Source organism: Melospiza melodia, chromosome 16 (assembly GCF_035770615.1).
Source record: "Melospiza melodia melodia isolate bMelMel2 chromosome 16, bMelMel2.pri, whole genome shotgun sequence".
NCBI lineage: Eukaryota > Metazoa > Chordata > Aves > Passeriformes > Passerellidae > Melospiza > Melospiza melodia.
Window position 1 is genome coordinate 3,622,999 of NC_086209.1, and position 16,085 is coordinate 3,639,083.

The following is a 16,085-nucleotide window of genomic DNA, read 5'->3' on the forward strand; positions in this document are numbered from 1 at the left end:
TTTCTCTGCACCCTCGGGCTCATCACAGAGAGCCCGTCTGTACCCGGGAGGTGGCGAACAGCAGCCAGGGAACGGCCAGCTCGGCCCGGCCCGGTCCCGGAGCTCAGCCGCAGCGAGGAGGAGCCCGGCGTTACCCACAGGCCCCCGCCGCGCCGCCACTTCCGCCGCGACCATTTTGTTCTTCACCGGCGTCAAGGGTACGCGCTCGGCTCTCATCATGTTCCCTCTGGCCAGGGCCGCGCAGAGCCTCGTCGGTAAGCGCAGGGTCGGCTCTCGGGGTGTGGGGGCTTCCTCAGGGGTCTCCCCGGTTTGTGCCTTCGCCTGTGCGGGCTGTCCCCTCAGCCCTGTGCACCGGGGACGGTCGTGAGGGCACCTCAGGTGCTGCGGGCGGCTCTGGCGTCCTTCGCCTCCCGCTTTTTTAAATTTCTTTCAGCCTTTTTTAATCTCCTAGTTGCTTTTTGGTATAGGACTGCTTTCCTTGGTGCTTTCTCTCCCTAGTACTAAAGGCACATTCTGGCCTGGTAGTGTGTGGTGACTAGGGGCAGTCAATACCCAGCCCTTAAAGTCAAGGTGAGAGTTGGCCCTTCAGTGATACCGAGCCAGCAGGGTCTGTTCAGTTGGTCCTTGGTGCTTGCTTTTCCTGGTACGTAAAAGCACATTCTGGCCTGGTGCTTTCTTTCCCTAGTACACAAAAGCACATTATTTGGTGCTTTCTTTCCGTGGTACTAAAGGCACATTCTGGCCTGGTAGCGTGCAGTGACAAGGGGCAGTCAATACCCAGCCTTTAAAGTCAAGGTTAGAGTTGGCCCTTCAGTGATATGGGCCCAGCAGGGTCTGTTCTCTGCTCCTGCGGCACCATGGGCTCATCCCATGCCGGCACCTAGAATAAATGTATCTCTGTAGATACTCAGGCTTTTTTGTGTTTAAATAAACGCCTTGTGCAGCCTTAGAGAGCATGCGAGGGATGTAGTAACATAGGTATCACCAGCATCCTCTCTAATCACGGTGGGGTAAAAATGCAAACCGTTGACCTGAGACTGAAAGGTTTTATTTTGTAATATCTTTATGCACACATCATCCTCTCATCAAATGCTTTGTGCACAACTAATGGGCAATCTATCTTTTGTAGCTGTTGTTTTGATTTTTCACTGTTGCCCTCTCTTTAATTAAAGTGTACCTTTTATAGTGTACACTTATAATGTACATAATTTGAAGATATCACTTTGTATTTTTTCTCTATTATTTATCTCATGGCCACAGGTTATTTCTGTTTCCTTTCTCTCCTCCCTTCAAAAAAAAAAAAAAAAAATCCCGAGGGAATGAGGCAGGAATTACCCCATAATTTGATGGTGAGCTTCATCCTTACATTGCCTGGGTACACATTCTTCCAGGATAGATATTTGCATATAGAAATCTAAAAATGCTAAGCACTAAACAAAATAGTAGAGAAACAGTAAACATATTAAAGAAAAGGTTATCATAGGGAATTTTATTTATTGGAATTAGACTTAATAACTTTCTAGAGAGAAATTGAGAGAGCTGAAAAAAAATTAAAGTATTTATGTATATCCTGTGTTTTGGAGTAACACCAGAGTTCAAAATCCAAGTTAATATTTTTTCCAGGATTTTTAGTCTTTTAACACTAACACTTGCCTCTCTGTTGGTGGGAGATGAGGACTGGGGATGGTTTGAGGATGTATTTGAGTTGATTTCTGTACCTGTTGGCACCCTCAGCTCGTGGCATCCAGCACACTGCAGTGAGAGGAGCTCATCGCAAGCACGAGCCCACCTTCCACGATAAATATGGAACCATGGTCCTCCTCGGGGGAGCCTCCATGTTCACTGCTGTCTGGGGCTATGTAAGTTGGTTTTGTCACCACTCCCTTGTGACTCAAGCTGCAGGCTTTAAAAGTGTCACTTTTGCCTGTTTGAAATGAATTCAGTGGTCAGAATTTAGGAGCTTCTTGCATAAGCAAACTGTGATGCGATAGAGGGGAAAGTTCTTTTAATTGCCAGCATGGTTTTGAGTTGTTACTCAAATTTCTGCATCAGTGTATTGCCTGATTTGAAAATGTGTCAGAAACAGAAGTGTTCTTAATTTTACTTGGGATTTCAAACCTCTACAGGTACAGCGGCAAAACTTATAAAGATATAAGATAAAAATATAACTATAAGATAAAGATATAACTTATAAGATAAAAATACCAACATGGTGGTGGGGTGTTATATTGCATATTCTTTCTTCTACAGTTGGAGATTTTCAAAGAGAAAACTGAAACATTGAAATACCATTCAATATAAATATATTGTACTTCTTTAATTAGAAAATTAATGAGATGTTGTGTTCTAATAACAAGAGCTGAAAACAATAAAAGCAACCCTATGTCTGAATGTTTCTTTGATTTCAGAGTTAATAATCTTGGGTTTTGTCCCTTTACAGGTGTTCACATCGCTGAATGTTGAGTGGGGCTTTTCACCTGTTGGCAGAGTCACTCCCAGTGAGTGGAGAGAGTAACAGCCTCTGCTTCTAATGAACTGGTCTGGAGTTTCACTGAGGAAATGGTCCTGTAGTGGCATTTGTTCCCTGATTAGCACTTGGACAGTGGCATTCCTGGTCTAATAAATGTATTAGAAACCTGTCTGGCTTTTCAAGGTTTCCTCTGTGCTCTGCTTCTGCTGAAGTGTAGGAAATAGTGTGAAAACTCCAAGTAATTTTACACAGTCCCAGCTATTGCTGTAGAGATCAGTGGTGGATAAAGGACAAGTCCAGAACTGAGTTTTTATTTAGCCAGGTGTGTGTGTGAACCAACCCCACTACAGAGCACACATTCCTTTACCCCTGACTTGTAATGACAAAGTCTAGATCCCTTTTTTCCCCACTAAAGGATTTTTATGGCTTGAATCCTTCTGCCAGTACGCTGCTTCTCCTGAGACCCTTGAGAATTGTGAAGAAATTAAATTCAGTTTTGAGTTGGAGAGGCTTCATAGGAGCAGGCAGCAACCCAGGATCAATGGGACTTTGGTAATGAATTCTTATGGAATCTTAGAGTGATTTGGGGTGGAAGGGACTCAGATTTGGGGCGGAAGGGACTCAGATTTGGGGTGTTCCAGCCCTGTCTGTGCATTTACCTTCTGTTTACAGCAGAAGTAACCAGAGAAATGGGGCGGGAGAAGAACAGTTACCGGCTGATGCTGGTGTTTGATGATCAGAGATCCCAGGCTGCTTTGGCTTGGGAGGGACTTGAAGCACACTGAGTTGCGGTGGCTGTGCGGCGGGCGGGCTCCTGTCGCGATACGGTGACAGCGATCGCGGCCGCGGCCCCGCCTTTCCCGCCACCGTCACGTGTCCGCCCGCGTCACGCGGCGGTGGGCGGGGCCTACTGGGTGATCACGTGGCAGTGGGCGGGGCCCGAGCAGGGCGGTCACGTGGCGCGGCGGGGAAGAGCGCGGCGGTGCCGGGCCGGGAGCGGCGCTTGGAGCCCGCGGTCTCGGTGAGTGCGGGCCCCGCTCGGGGCTCCCCTTCCTCCCTCCGGCAGCGCGGACCCGCCCCGGGATCCTGCCTTGCTTGTTTACCTCCGGCAGCGCGGACGCTCCTTGGGGTCCCGCCTTGTTTGTTTCCCTCCAGCGGCGCGGAGCCGCCTCGGGGCTGTCCCCGGCAGTGCAGACCCTCGGGGGGTTCCCGCTTCCCTCAGTGGCGCAGACCAGGGGCGCTGCCGCGGCCTCAGGTGCGTGCGGACCCGCCTTGAGGGCTCCCGCCTTCCCCGTGCTCCGGGGCTGTCCCCGGGCCGTTGTCACCGTGTCCCCGGCGGAGAGGGGGTGCCGGGCTGCGTGCCCCGGACGGGGCGGGAGAGTCCGGGCCCCAAAACCCGCCTGGTGTGTGAGGGTGCCCTCAACCAGGGGGTGCCTTGGGGCTTCACCCCCACAGCGCCTCGGCGGCATCTCCGTGTCCCGGCAGCCCCGGGGCCGGCACGGCGGCTCCCGCTCGGCCGCTGCCCCGGGGAGTAGCGGGGCCGGACCCGGCTCGGCTCCCGGGGCTGCAGCCGGACCCGCGGGTGTGCTCGGCCGGGAGCAGCCGCGGTTCGGGCCCCGGCACGCAGGAGGCCCGAGCTCCCTTGGAAAATCCCTCCTGTGCTCCTGTCACTGGCCGGAGAAAGTCTCGGAGCGCTTGAGTCACTGAGTGGCTGTTCCAATTCTGGGCTGCTCAGCTTGGCCCTCTGAAACTCCTTACTTACTGTTTATTCTGTTGTCACCTTATGTCACCTCATGATGGCAGGGCTCTGTGCACAAGCACCTTTTTCTTATTAAAAGCATAGTGTGGTTATTCTAGAAAAGGGCAAGTAGTTGTTGATGCTGCTTTGGGGTGAAATCTCACAAAAATGAGCAAGAACAACACACCTTAACTGTTTCTACCCTTTGTTCATGTTCTGAAAATTGTATGTAAGTAGTGTAGTGTTAAAATCTCTTGCACAGTCAGCAAAGGTTGAGTTTCTGTACTTAAACACTTGTTGAATTGTGTGGATGTAAATAGGCAAAGATTTGGTGTTGTGGGACTTTGTGTGTATGACAATGCCCTGTGTGAGCAGAGTTTGACTAGAATTTAATAATCATTATGTATTTTCTTAGTAGAGAAAAGACCTGAAGCTTTTTTCCTTCCCAGGTGGCAAAGCAGGGAAGCAAAAGCTAACATTATATGTAGTTTGCTGTCTTAATCTTCTCATTTTTACTGTGTAATGCATTCCACGTTGTTCTGCCGAGTACTTTGAGACTGAGCCTTAGACTGAGGAGCCCCCATTGACCTTGCTATGCTTACATAACAAGGGGTTGTAAATTATATTCTACTCATAATATTTCCTATGATTCTTCCAAGGGATCATTCATGTTCTCCAAAAACCTGACTTTAGGGGGAAAGCCAAGAACGAGTTAAAGGATTTGCTAAGAATTTGTCTCAAATACTGTAAAACTCATTAGAAATGAAGCAGAATGTTTGCAATGTGTGCTTTTTTTTCCCCCATGCAGTTGATATAGAAATGAATTCCCTGAGAGCAATTTCCCTGCTCCGCTGACCAAGCAAGGCTTGTTAAAGTCTTGAGCAACGTGAATTACAGCCTATTGCAAGTGTCACGTAGCTGTGCCATTTATTGCAGATGCACAGTTTCTCTCTCAGTGATTAAGCCTCACCAACCCATGGGCCTGTCATCCATATCTCCTACCCAGTCACCTTTCCAGTGGCTCTGTTTGCCCATGAACCCTGTAAAATCTCCTTCTTCCCTGTTGGACCCATCTCCTGCAGCACCTTTCAAGCCCAAGGGTGAGATGATGCAGCTTTTTCCCTCTCCTGCCCTTTGCTCTTTTCCTTAGGGACAGGCACCTTTTTATCCATTTAATGTAAAAGGTAATTTAGCTTTCTGCTGCCATAAATAGAGAAGCTAAGTAGCACTCGGCCATTTAGAAACTTAATAAAATCCAAAGGCTGTAATTAAACCTGTGAAATTCTGTTGCTGGCGTTTGTGTGGTATTTGCCAAGCTGTGACCTCTTTTGACTTCAGCAGCTGTAAATTCAGGGTGATTACAAACTGGTGAGAACTGGAGCTGTGCAGGTAACCAGAAGCATCTGTCTGCCCTGGCTGCACCCCTGCTAATCCCCAAACTGGCACAAAGTGTATCTGTGGGGCACACAGCTCTGCTGCTCTGGGTGTGCTCAGATATTAGAAGCACCAAAGTGCCTTTTTAGGGTTAAATGGGATTCTTGAGTTTTTACTGGTCTTGTAACTTCCTCTTTGCATTGTTCATTTTTTTCAGTTTTTTTTTTTTTTTTTTTGGTAGTGTGGGTTTATGAATTACTTAACTTTAACCTCATCAAGCCTTATTTCTTCAGATATTCTACTGACAGTGGCTGGTGTCACACCAAAAAACTATTTAGAGAGATGAACGAGTGTCTCAGTCACCTTGTGCTTGATCACTATTGAATTTTCCTGTCCGTAGGGAGAAATTTCTGTTGGAAGTAGAACTCCCCTCTTTCTATTGCTTCATTTACTTCATTGAAGCACTAACTGACTTTCTTCAAGAAAATGGAACTAAACTCAGAGCTGGTAACTGCTAAAGGGAACTGCCATTTCTTTGTGTTGTCAAATCCTGAAATTCTTTACTAATTTATGGTAAAGGTGTTTTATAGATGGAGCAATTGGTTAAGAATGAAAGCATTATTTTTTTCTCTAAAACCTGTGTAATCCACAACTTAGCATCTCAGGTCTTTTCAACACCTCAGTTTCAAGTCTTTTTCTATAAGAAAATAAATTATAATTAAAAGGATGTGTCCATGCTAACTTGCACAAGTTGGATGTGGAATATATGGATTGCTGCAGATATTTTGACTTCTAAGTCTATTTTCTTGGGAAAATGTTAATCCAAATGAGGAGAACTGGGATTAAATTGTTAATATTTGTCTACCTTTAGTGTGCATCCAGTCCTAATTCATTGGTGTAACAGGTATTTTCAGTCTGCTTAGTCATGGACTTCAGGAAGAAATAGAACAAATATTTCATTCAAGTTTCAGCCAAATTCTTTGAACCTTGAAGCACTTGTAAGGGAGGCAGAACACCAGAAATGAAATGAATATGACAAGGTAGAACACAGCCTGAGATGGAATTTAGCTTTAACTGGTTCTCCTGGGAATTTTGCAGGAGGAGGAAAAAAGGATTTGTCTATTTAGAGTCACTGTGTATAACCCTGCATTTCATTCTGAGAACAAGATCTCTTTGAAGCTTCAGGAGCACTGGAAACCCAGACAGTTTGGCTTTTGGAAATTTCAGCAAGGCTGCACAGGAAACAGAGTTTGAGAAACAGCTCATTAACAGTTCAGTGTTAATAATAATGTTGGAGAGCCCATTAGATTTGGATCTGTTCTCTAAAAGATGAGACAACCTTTTTTTAAAATTAATATAAAAACTGTTAACAACCTGCAACAAAGCAAATAAAAATCCACATTAGTTGTTTAAATTTAGTGTCAAAATTGTTAGCAACCTGCAACAAGGCAAATAAAAATCCTCACTGGTTGTTTGAAATGAATATAAAAACTGTTAGCAACCTGCAACAAGGCAAATAAAAATCCTCACTGGTTGTCTTCCCCACCAGCAGGGATCTGTGGGTGATGCTCCTGTCAGAGAGATCTGGCTCATCCTTAATGGAAGGTCAGAGGACAAAATGAAGAGCCAGTTTGGTCCAACAGATAAATTCTAGTGAGGGAAGCTCTGGTTTCAGTCTTGGTACTTCAGGGCCTTGAGGGGTAAAAAAGGAAAAGTAAATTTTAGGGATTTTTTTCTTATGCCTGTATGGTTTTTGTTTTAATTTCAGCCTCTTCCAGGAAAGGATTTTCTCTGCTGTGTTTATGAATAAACACCAGAAGGGCAAGGAAACAGACTGAGAAAATGGAGGAAACACTTTGTCCATACAAACTGTAATAATAATAGATGTGAAAAGAAGTTTAATGTTATTTTTACATATTTAAGCAGTTTGAATGGTTGGTGGGTGTTTGGTGGCAGTGCTGCTGGTTACTGTAATCAGTGTTTATTCAGTGTACTGGGAGTGTGATTGCTGTTTGTTTAACAGAGAACCTTTAACATTGTATCCTGGGTTTGTAAAAATGAGTATTATTGTACTTGCAGCTTGAGTCCCTTAAACCAAAGCCCAGGAGGGCAGGCAGGAGCTCAGCAGGTTTTCTCTGTCACAGCTGTACCCCAGCTCTCCTCCAAGGCAGCATCTTGCCAACCTTTGGTTATTTCAGACATCAGCTCACAGCCAAAGTGTGCCCTTACTTTATTTTTGTTTTCCACGTACAGTATCAGTGCAGTTCATGTTGGTCATGTACCTGAAATGCTTTTAAATTCAATGAAATTTTTAATTTAATCTCCAAACCTTACTGGAGGACAGATTGTTCTGTCTGGGCTGATTTTATTTAGTCCCACATGCCTGGTTGTGCTCTCAAAGCTCCCTGCACGTTTCAAATGCTTTTTGTGACATGATTGGTGTTTCAGGCTGGTGGGAATGTTGGTGTGTCCCTGCCTGTGGGGTTACAGAGCTGTCCTTGTTTGTGGGTGTGCACTGGGCATTCCTTGGGCACAGAGCATCACATTTCCATGGCATGGCAGGACAGCAAGAGTTTCCTTAGGTAACTCAGTGGTTTTTCTGTATTTTGTACCTCTGAGTGTGCACATCAGCCTGAGAAAGAGCTGCTGTATGAGATTTGCTTAAAACAAACTTTCATGTTGGTTAATAATTCTTGTGACAGTTCTGCATTTCTGTCATGTGTGGCAATTCACACACAAATATTGAGTGTTTCCAGCAACTCAGCTCTTAAGAGCAGGGGAGAGTTGAGATCTGTAATAACTCCTAAGGAAGAGTTGTCTCATTTCTCTTCTTAGCAGGGATGAGATGTATTTAATCTCAGCATTCCCAGTTTTATACTGTCAGTGCTTGTTAATTAAGTTCAACATTTCATTTTGTGCATGAGGGAGGTAAACTGGTTTCAATGATGAAACTTCCTTGTGTTCTTACATGGTTCGTGGCACATCTCAAAGTGAAAGCAGAGCCCTCCAGGCCTTCTGTAACAGAGAACAGCCTGGAAATGTCACCATAGAGCAGGAAAAATTTATTTTACCTAACATCAATGTAATTGAGTTTTCCAAGATAAGTCCTGAGGGTAAGAAAACAAGTTAGGCTTGTGCTTCACTTCAGCTCCTCAGTTACTCATCAGATTTTACTGCTGCTTCCATTGCTGCCAAACATTAACTGTGATCATTTCCCTGGTCACTGACCTCTCTGGCAATAAAACCTTGCATTACTTTTTTCAGCATATTAACAAAATAATCTGGAGGTTTTCTTCTTGTCCCCTCTTTCCCCCTCAGTCACTTAACAGTTTGTGCATTGGGCAAAAAGTCCTTTCCATTAGCTGTTATTTCTATACATTTCATTTAGGTTCAAAAATTTCTTTTTCCTTGGCTAGTTTTTATGAGCAAAAATAGTAATTAAACTCTTCAGAGGAGTAGAAATGAGACCTTTCTGAATGAGGTGTGGCAAAAACCTTGATTTGCTGCCTGGGCTAACTCAGCATCACTTGTTTTTGCAAGCAGAGGGCAATGTATGAGAGAGAGATGTGGAAAAGCAGAGTTACCAGCTATGTCTGATGTGCCATCCTCTTGTTTCAGGATTCCAACAGCTGCTGTCCCTCTCTCTCTCCTGCTTCCCCTATAATTTAATATCTCACACCAGTGAGCCACAGCTTGTTGCATGTAATTAAATGATCTCCTGTGTATCCCAAAATTAATAATAGGTGTCTGAACTCTTTCCTGTTTGGAGAATTCATGGGAATAAACACATGGAGTTTTCCATTCTGTTGATACCTGCTCAGGTTTTGACATCTACCAGAGTCACATGTGGTGAAGGAGTTCCTCTGTTAACCCCTTGAGTCCCAGAATGGTTTGGATTGGAAGGGACCTGCAAGCTCCTCTCACTCCAACCCTGCCATGGGGATTCCTTCCACTACATCTGTTTTATTTCAAATTCTGTAGGAACTGATGTCCTGATGGGTTTTAGCCACCAGCAATGAGCAGAGCTGAGTAGAATCCACCATGGAGGCAAAGTCTGTGGCCATCGGCGTGGAGGGGATGACCTGCAGCTCCTGTGTCCAGAGCATTGAGCAGCACCTTGGGAAGATGAATGGCATCCACAACATCAAAGTAAGTCTAACACTGCTTCTGGCAAAGGTTTGAGTGAGAAACCATGAGAAATTGTGCTCTGAGAGAAGAAAATAATGTGAGGAGGGTTTATTCTGTATGTTTCTTGGCAGGCTGATGGTGGAGGTGCATTGGTGTATTTCTGGTAAATAAGAGAAAAACAGGTGCTGGCTTCACTGCAGAGGGAGTTAAGTTATTATTGCTCTTAATTGATTATCTGCCTTACCATTAACTCAGTATTGTGAAGTAATGGGGGAAAAAAAGGCAAGAACAGGATTTGTCCTAATTCAGGCTTTCTTTGCCTGACTTAGTTTTAACTTTTTCCTTAGCTCAGAGGAGATAGACTAACAATGTTGCTTTATTCTGGCATGGGCTAAATATTGGACTGTAAAATATTCCAGGGTGAACTGATCATCCTTGCAGAATACATAATTTTACAGTAGTAGTAATTGAAAAGTAGTAATGGAAGTAATTGAAAAGCTGGCAGACTTCTATGAATTTTGTAACCCAGCCTGTGGTAGAAAGAACAGTTGTAATCACAGAAAATTGAGAAGTTTATTTATTTAGTGTCTGTGTTCTGAAAGCATCCTCCTACATTCTGTGCTTGTTGACTTTACTCCAAAGAAAATAATATCTTCCTGGTTTTATCAGCAGTTAACATCTGTTTTATGGGGCTGTCTTGGGTGAACACTTCCCAGAATATGGGTACAGTTTTAATTTGGGGTGTGTGTGATCATTGTCTGGAGCTGGTTTTGCAGGACCTATTGCAGTGCACTTCCCCTGCAGAGCAGGTCCTGCCCAGCTCAGAGCAGTTCCCTGTGGCCTGAAATAGGTGTTTGTGTACAGAAATTTTGGTGAAAAGCAGCAAAATTTACAAGACAGCTCATTTTTCATCTCACTTCAGCTGTAGAGGAGCTTTAATGTGAGCTTGTGCTGTGACAGCTCTGAACAGCCCCCTGTGCATGGCCAGATAAATCACTGGGTGTCTGCAAGCATGAGCCCAGAGAAAGGGGTATTATTTTACAGGCTGCTTTTAGCCTAAAAATCTGATTTCAGAATCTTCTCTTTCTCCTTATTCTAGCAAAAGATGTCATTTTGTAAGCCTTGTGGTTTCTGAGAATACACAGGTGATTCTGGATAGGATAGGGAGATTTATACAAAGTGTATAAAGTGTGTATGCAGCCCCAGTGTCCTTACAAAAGGAATGAAGTAAGTTTTTAAAAGGATTGTATTAAAGCTTTTGTGTTTAGGTTTTTAGGGAAATACCTTATCCCAAAGCTAAATGCTATTTCAAAAGATGCATTGCAAAACCTTAGTCTGAGTAGAGCAGGATTCTTAAAAAACTTTGAGGTCCTCTTTAATAATTATCCTTCTTACAGCATCAGAGCTTCAGTCTAGGCAGATCAGTTGATTCAGAAAATTCTCTGGGAATAATAAAACAGGGATTTGTGTAGTGATTATGAATGAGGTCAGCAAGGGACATGAATGTTAGATGATTAATATAGACCAACAGCTGCTTTTAGGTTATTCTGCAATGAAACCCATAAATGTCCATGTTGCTAATTCTGCTAAGGCTCATAATTGGGACAGAAACGAGGAAAGGTGGTTCTTAAAATGATTTAACTGATATAATTTAATCATGGCTCTGGTCTTTAGGTTGTACCTTTGCCCAGAGGAAAGATAGAATTGAATTGGTAATGTGTTGGGCCTCTGGCAGGCATTGCCTTTTCCTTTTGGAAACTGCAGTTATTGTGTTTGATGCATCATCTGTTGGGAGCAAATTCAATTAAGGCTATGTGTACCATCAGATGGGAAAGGTTATTACCAATGAGGATGTCTGTGCATCACCAGAATGTACAGAGAGAGGAAAAACATCTTTAATGTTTGTCACATATCAGGTGTCTAAAGTGAGTTCTGGTGAAGTCTAATGTAGGTTTTTGGTCACAGCAAGTTACCAGCCTGTGCCTCCATTGCCTGGAAATGCTGGGTTCCTTTCACTGCTGCTGAAAGCTGTGGGTTTTTTCAAAGAGTGTTTTCTGCCATCCTTGTAGCCTGGGGCAGTCACTCCTAACTGCATTAGAATTACTGCTAACCGATTCCAGTTTCTTCTGTGGGCTGTTTTGCTCCAGGGGTTCAATTGGGTTAATCATCCTAATTGAAGTGAATTTGGCTCTGGCAGTTTCATGAGGTGGTTGGTGCTGTCTGGGTGTTGCAGTGGAGGTGGCCAGGCAGACTCTGGGGCTGGGATCTGCTCTCTGCAGCCCTGTGGGTGCACAGGAGATCAGCAGTCACTCAGTGTGCCTTTGCTCTCTGAGTGAGTAGTGAAAGTTGTTCTGGAGGAGTGTTGCTAATCTTGGCAAGCCAGAGCAGTTTGCCGTGTGGGGCAGTCTCTCCCAGCTCTGGTGCAGTTTCCTCACTTTGTTTGTCCCCTCCAGGTCTCTCTGGAGGACAAGAGCGCTGTCATCATCTACGACTCCAAGCTGCAAACCCCAGTGAGTCTGCAGGAAGCCATCTGTGACATGGGGTTTGATGCAACCCTGGCTGATTCAAGCCCACAACCTGTTCTGCCTGACACAATTTTCCTCAGCCTGCCTGCCCAGTCAGCCCTGACACCCAGGCAGATCTGTGCCACGCTGCTGAGCCACAAAGGCATCCTGGATGTGAAACTGTCCTCTGATCAAAGAACTGCCGTGGTGGCTTTCATCCCTTCCATCACCAATGGCAGGCACATTACCCAGATGGTCCCAGGAGCAGATTTGAGCATCTCTGTGCCAGAGGTGACACCTGGAACGTGGGAGGATTCCAGCTGGTCCCAGGCCAGCAGCGCTGTGCTGCGCCTGAAGGTCGATGGCATGACCTGTCACTCCTGCACCAGCACCATCGAGGGGAAGCTTGGCAAACTGCAGGGAGTTCAGAGGATCAGAGGTAAAACCTTTGTGTGTTTTTATGGAAATTGAAGCTGGCAAGCTGCAAGGAATTCAACAGATTAGAGGTACAACTTTAGTGAGTTTTATGTAAATTGAGGTTGGCCATGCTGTTTGCCCTCTGATGGCGTTGCAGGTTTTAGATGAGATAGCTGAGTGTGACAGTGACTCTTTGTGGGCCTGGGTATTTAATTATGTTTTTAATGTGGACTTAGTGTGATGGTGTTCACAGGGGTCTTAGGATGAGGGGAGAGATGAGGATCTGACTCCATGTTTCAGAAGGCTGATTTATTATTTTATGATGTATATTATATTAAAACCATACTAAAATAACAGAAGAAAAGATTTAATCAGAAAGCTAGCTAGGAATAGAATAGAAAAAATTAATAACATAAGCTTGTGTCTTGGACAGAGTCCAAGCCAGCTGACTGTGATTAGTTATTAATTAAAAACAACTCTATGAGATAATCACAGATGCACCTGTTGCATCCCACAGCAGCAGATAACCACTGTTTACATATTGTTCTTGAAGCTTCTTGGCTTCTCAAGAGAAAAAATCCTAAAGAAAGGGTTTTCCATAAAACATGTCTGTGACATAACCTTAGTGAGTTTTATGTAAATTGAGGTTGGCCATGCTGTTTGCCCTCTGATAGCATTGCAGGTTTTAGATGAGATAGCTGAGTGTGACAGTGACTCTTTGTGGGACTGGGTATTTAATTATGTTTTTAATGTGGACTAGAAATGAAGGAAGGAACCCACATTGGGGGAAGGATCTGCCTGTTACATGGGTGATTGTGTTCCGTGGTTGTTTTGCATTTGGTAGGCAGCCTGGAGTAGTCATGTTCCATAATTTTATTACCAGTTATAGAAATCTCTAATAACAGATGCCTTTTAAAAATTGTAATTAATAATAGTTCATATTTTCTGTCCAGTTAAAAATCTAAAAGGCAAGACCAGCTTACTGATATAGTTACCTTTGGGATAAGTGTATTGCCATAGACCCCAAAACAAGGATCAATTCAGTAAGAAGTAGTGATGCCATTTGTGAAAATCCTAGGGAAAGAGGAAAAATTTGAGGAGGAATTGAAAATTTTTGTAGTACTAGACAAAAGCTGGTTAAAGAACTAAGTTGCTTGACCGATGAAATCAATGAAATCTCCTTTCTGTTGCAGTTACATTTGTGACCATTTAAAGTGTTGCTGGAAAGCTTTCACAAGATCCTGTGATGTGGTTGTTATGCTTAGGGCAGTGACACACACACTTATTTTATTGATTAATTTCCAGTGTCCCTGGACAATAAGGAAGCTGTTGTTGTCTACCAGCCTCCTCTAATCACAGCGGAAGAAATAAAACAGCAAATTGAAGCAGCAGGTTTCACAGCAGCCTTCAAAAAGCAGCCTAGACCCCTGAAGCTCAGTGGGATTGACCTGGAGAGGCTGAGGAATGCTCAGCCCAGGAGCTCTGAGGCATCACAGAGAGAAAACTCCAGTGGGACTGGCACCAGGACAGTTGTGTTCAGAGTGGAGGGGATGCACTGCAATTCCTGTGTCCTCAACATCCAGAGCACTGTGTCAGCTCTGCCGGCCGTGACGAGCGTCGTGGTTTCTTTGGAGAACAAATCTGCTGCTATAAACTACAACCCAAGCTTGATTAGCATAGAGAAGCTGAGGAAAGCTGTGGAGAATGTGTCTCCAGAGAGGTTCAGAGTCAGCCTTCCTGAGGAGCAGGAGAACCTGGCACTTTTCCCCACGCTGGCATCTCCCCTGAAATCTCACCCTGCTGCCAAGGATCCCAGCCAGCCCCTCACTCAAGTTGTTGTGATCAGTATTGAGGGCATGACTTGTGGCTCCTGTGTGCAGTCCATTGAGGGAGTGCTGTCCCAGAAGGCAGGTGTGAAATCTGTTCATGTCTCTCTCCAAAATGGAACTGGGGCTATAGAATATGACCCACTGCACACAAGCCCAGAAGACTTGAGGTCCTCAATAGAGGATATGGGATTTGATGCATCTTTTCCAGGTAATGACATGTGAAACTTTTACATTTACAAGGATTGTGCAGTTATGTTGAGGATTTGGTACTACCCAAGGTGAAATTTGAGATCATTAAAGATAACGTGCACATCCTTTAACACATCAGATTGATTCAAATGATTGAGGTGTCTGGCAATATAAATATGTCAGATGAATGCTATTTTATGTCAATAGCTGCAGAAGTGGTTGGGTGCTCACATTTAATGCTTTTCACCCTGGCCCTGCACAAACAGCATCCCCTGAACTGCTGTAAGGAGCCTGTAGTTCCAGAGCCCCTCTCTAAGTTAAAAACATTGGGGTTGCTTATGAAACATGCACTTGCATACAAAATCAGCTTTGTGCTCCAGGTAAAGTCAGTGAAACTGTGTGTGAAATGAAGGTTGCAAGGCTGAGGTTTCAGGAGAGGACAAAGGATGTGCAACAGAACAAAGACAATGAGGAAAGGCAAAAGGAAAATTGTAACAAACCAGTAAGTTAATCAGTGTTCCACCTTTGTCTTCTTTTGCTGTCTCCTTTGCAGCAAAGGCAGAGCTCCCTGTGGCCAAAGCTCAGCCCTGCCCTGAAGCACAGCTGGACTCTCACAAGCCTGAGCCACCCTCCAAAGTGCCCCCAGCCCACCCTGGCAGGCAGGAGAGCAAGACCATCTCCAAGTGCTACGTGCAGGTGACAGGAATGACATGTGCCTCGTGCGTGGCCAACATCGAGAGGAATCTGAGAAGGGAGGATGGTGAGATGTCTGTCAGCATGGTCTGTTACATCTCCAGCAGTTTGTTTGGAGAATCCTTCTGGCTTTTGCAGTGTTTTTAAGGGGTGGGTTGTCAGGACAGGTGTTCCTCCTCACTTCTGGCCCACAGGGTGGGAGCAGGGACATCCTTGCTGCTTTATGGACGTGCTGCCCAGACTCTGCTGTTGCAGAAGCAGCAGCTCCAGAGAATATTGGGATCAAATAAGGGATCCTTTTGAAGGGAAAACATTTCTTTCCTGCTGGAGGGAGGTTCCCAGGTGTGCAGCTGAAAGGCAGAGGCAGATGTGAGCTGAAGGGACAGTGTGAGTGGATTAAAGGGACACAGGTTAATTTTAGCTCTGCAAGTCAGGGCATTGCTGTCTGTGATTATATTTGCAGGAACAAACGGCTGCATGACTGTGATGTAACAGAGTCATTAATGCAGACTGTGTTTAATTATCATAATGAAGATGGACAAGTTTCAAGTCCAGCCTGGATTTTAATGTTTTTCATTCTAGGAAATGGATGACTCTAAATCCTCTCAGTGCCCAGTAGGATTGCACTGTTAGATCTTCCCTTTCTCATGCAGGTTCTCCTTTAAAAAGGCTGCAGGAAGTGGTAAATGCAGATCAGAGAAATATGCAGCACTGTGGTTTAGAAGAGCTTCTTTCAAGGAAAA

General features: G+C 44.6%; 2 protein-coding genes across 4 annotated transcripts in view; both read left to right on the forward strand.

The window, feature by feature from the left end:
- The first annotated feature begins 95 nt into the window (after positions 1 to 95).
- LOC134425595 (cytochrome c oxidase subunit 7B, mitochondrial) lies at positions 96 to 2,639 on the forward strand. The gene is made up of 3 exons (XM_063170335.1): positions 96 to 254; positions 1,735 to 1,859; positions 2,441 to 2,639. The coding sequence occupies exons 1-3, from the start codon at positions 218 to 220 to the stop codon at positions 2,513 to 2,515; spliced, it is 237 nt and encodes a 78-aa protein (XP_063026405.1). The 5' UTR covers positions 96 to 217; the 3' UTR covers positions 2,516 to 2,639.
- A 764-nt stretch (positions 2,640 to 3,403) lies between these two features.
- The window catches only part of ATP7A (ATPase copper transporting alpha), a 30,977-nt gene continuing 18,295 nt past the window's right edge, over positions 3,404 to 16,085 (forward strand). For all 3 annotated transcript variants that reach the window (XR_010029728.1, XM_063170336.1, XM_063170337.1), the window contains exons 1-5: positions 3,404 to 3,491; positions 9,564 to 9,731; positions 12,164 to 12,653; positions 13,937 to 14,668; positions 15,203 to 15,409. Coding sequence is in view for 2 of the 3 variants with exons in the window: in XM_063170336.1 (XP_063026406.1) it covers positions 9,624 to 9,731; positions 12,164 to 12,653; positions 13,937 to 14,668; positions 15,203 to 15,409 (1,537 nt within the window). In the remaining variant the exon portion in view is untranslated. The remainder of the gene's footprint in view (positions 3,492 to 9,563; positions 9,732 to 12,163; positions 12,654 to 13,936; positions 14,669 to 15,202; positions 15,410 to 16,085) is intronic.

Excerpts from the sequence above, each read along its gene's own strand:
- LOC134425595 (XM_063170335.1), top strand. The coding sequence starts at position 218 with ATGTTCCCTCTGGCCAGGGCCGCGCAGAGCCTCGTCG. Across the intron at positions 255-1,734 it reads GGCCGCGCAGAGCCTCGTCG|CTCGTGGCATCCAGCACACT; the intron begins GTAAGCGCAGGG and ends TGGCACCCTCAG. Across the intron at positions 1,860-2,440 it reads TCACTGCTGTCTGGGGCTAT|GTGTTCACATCGCTGAATGT; the intron begins GTAAGTTGGTTT and ends GTCCCTTTACAG.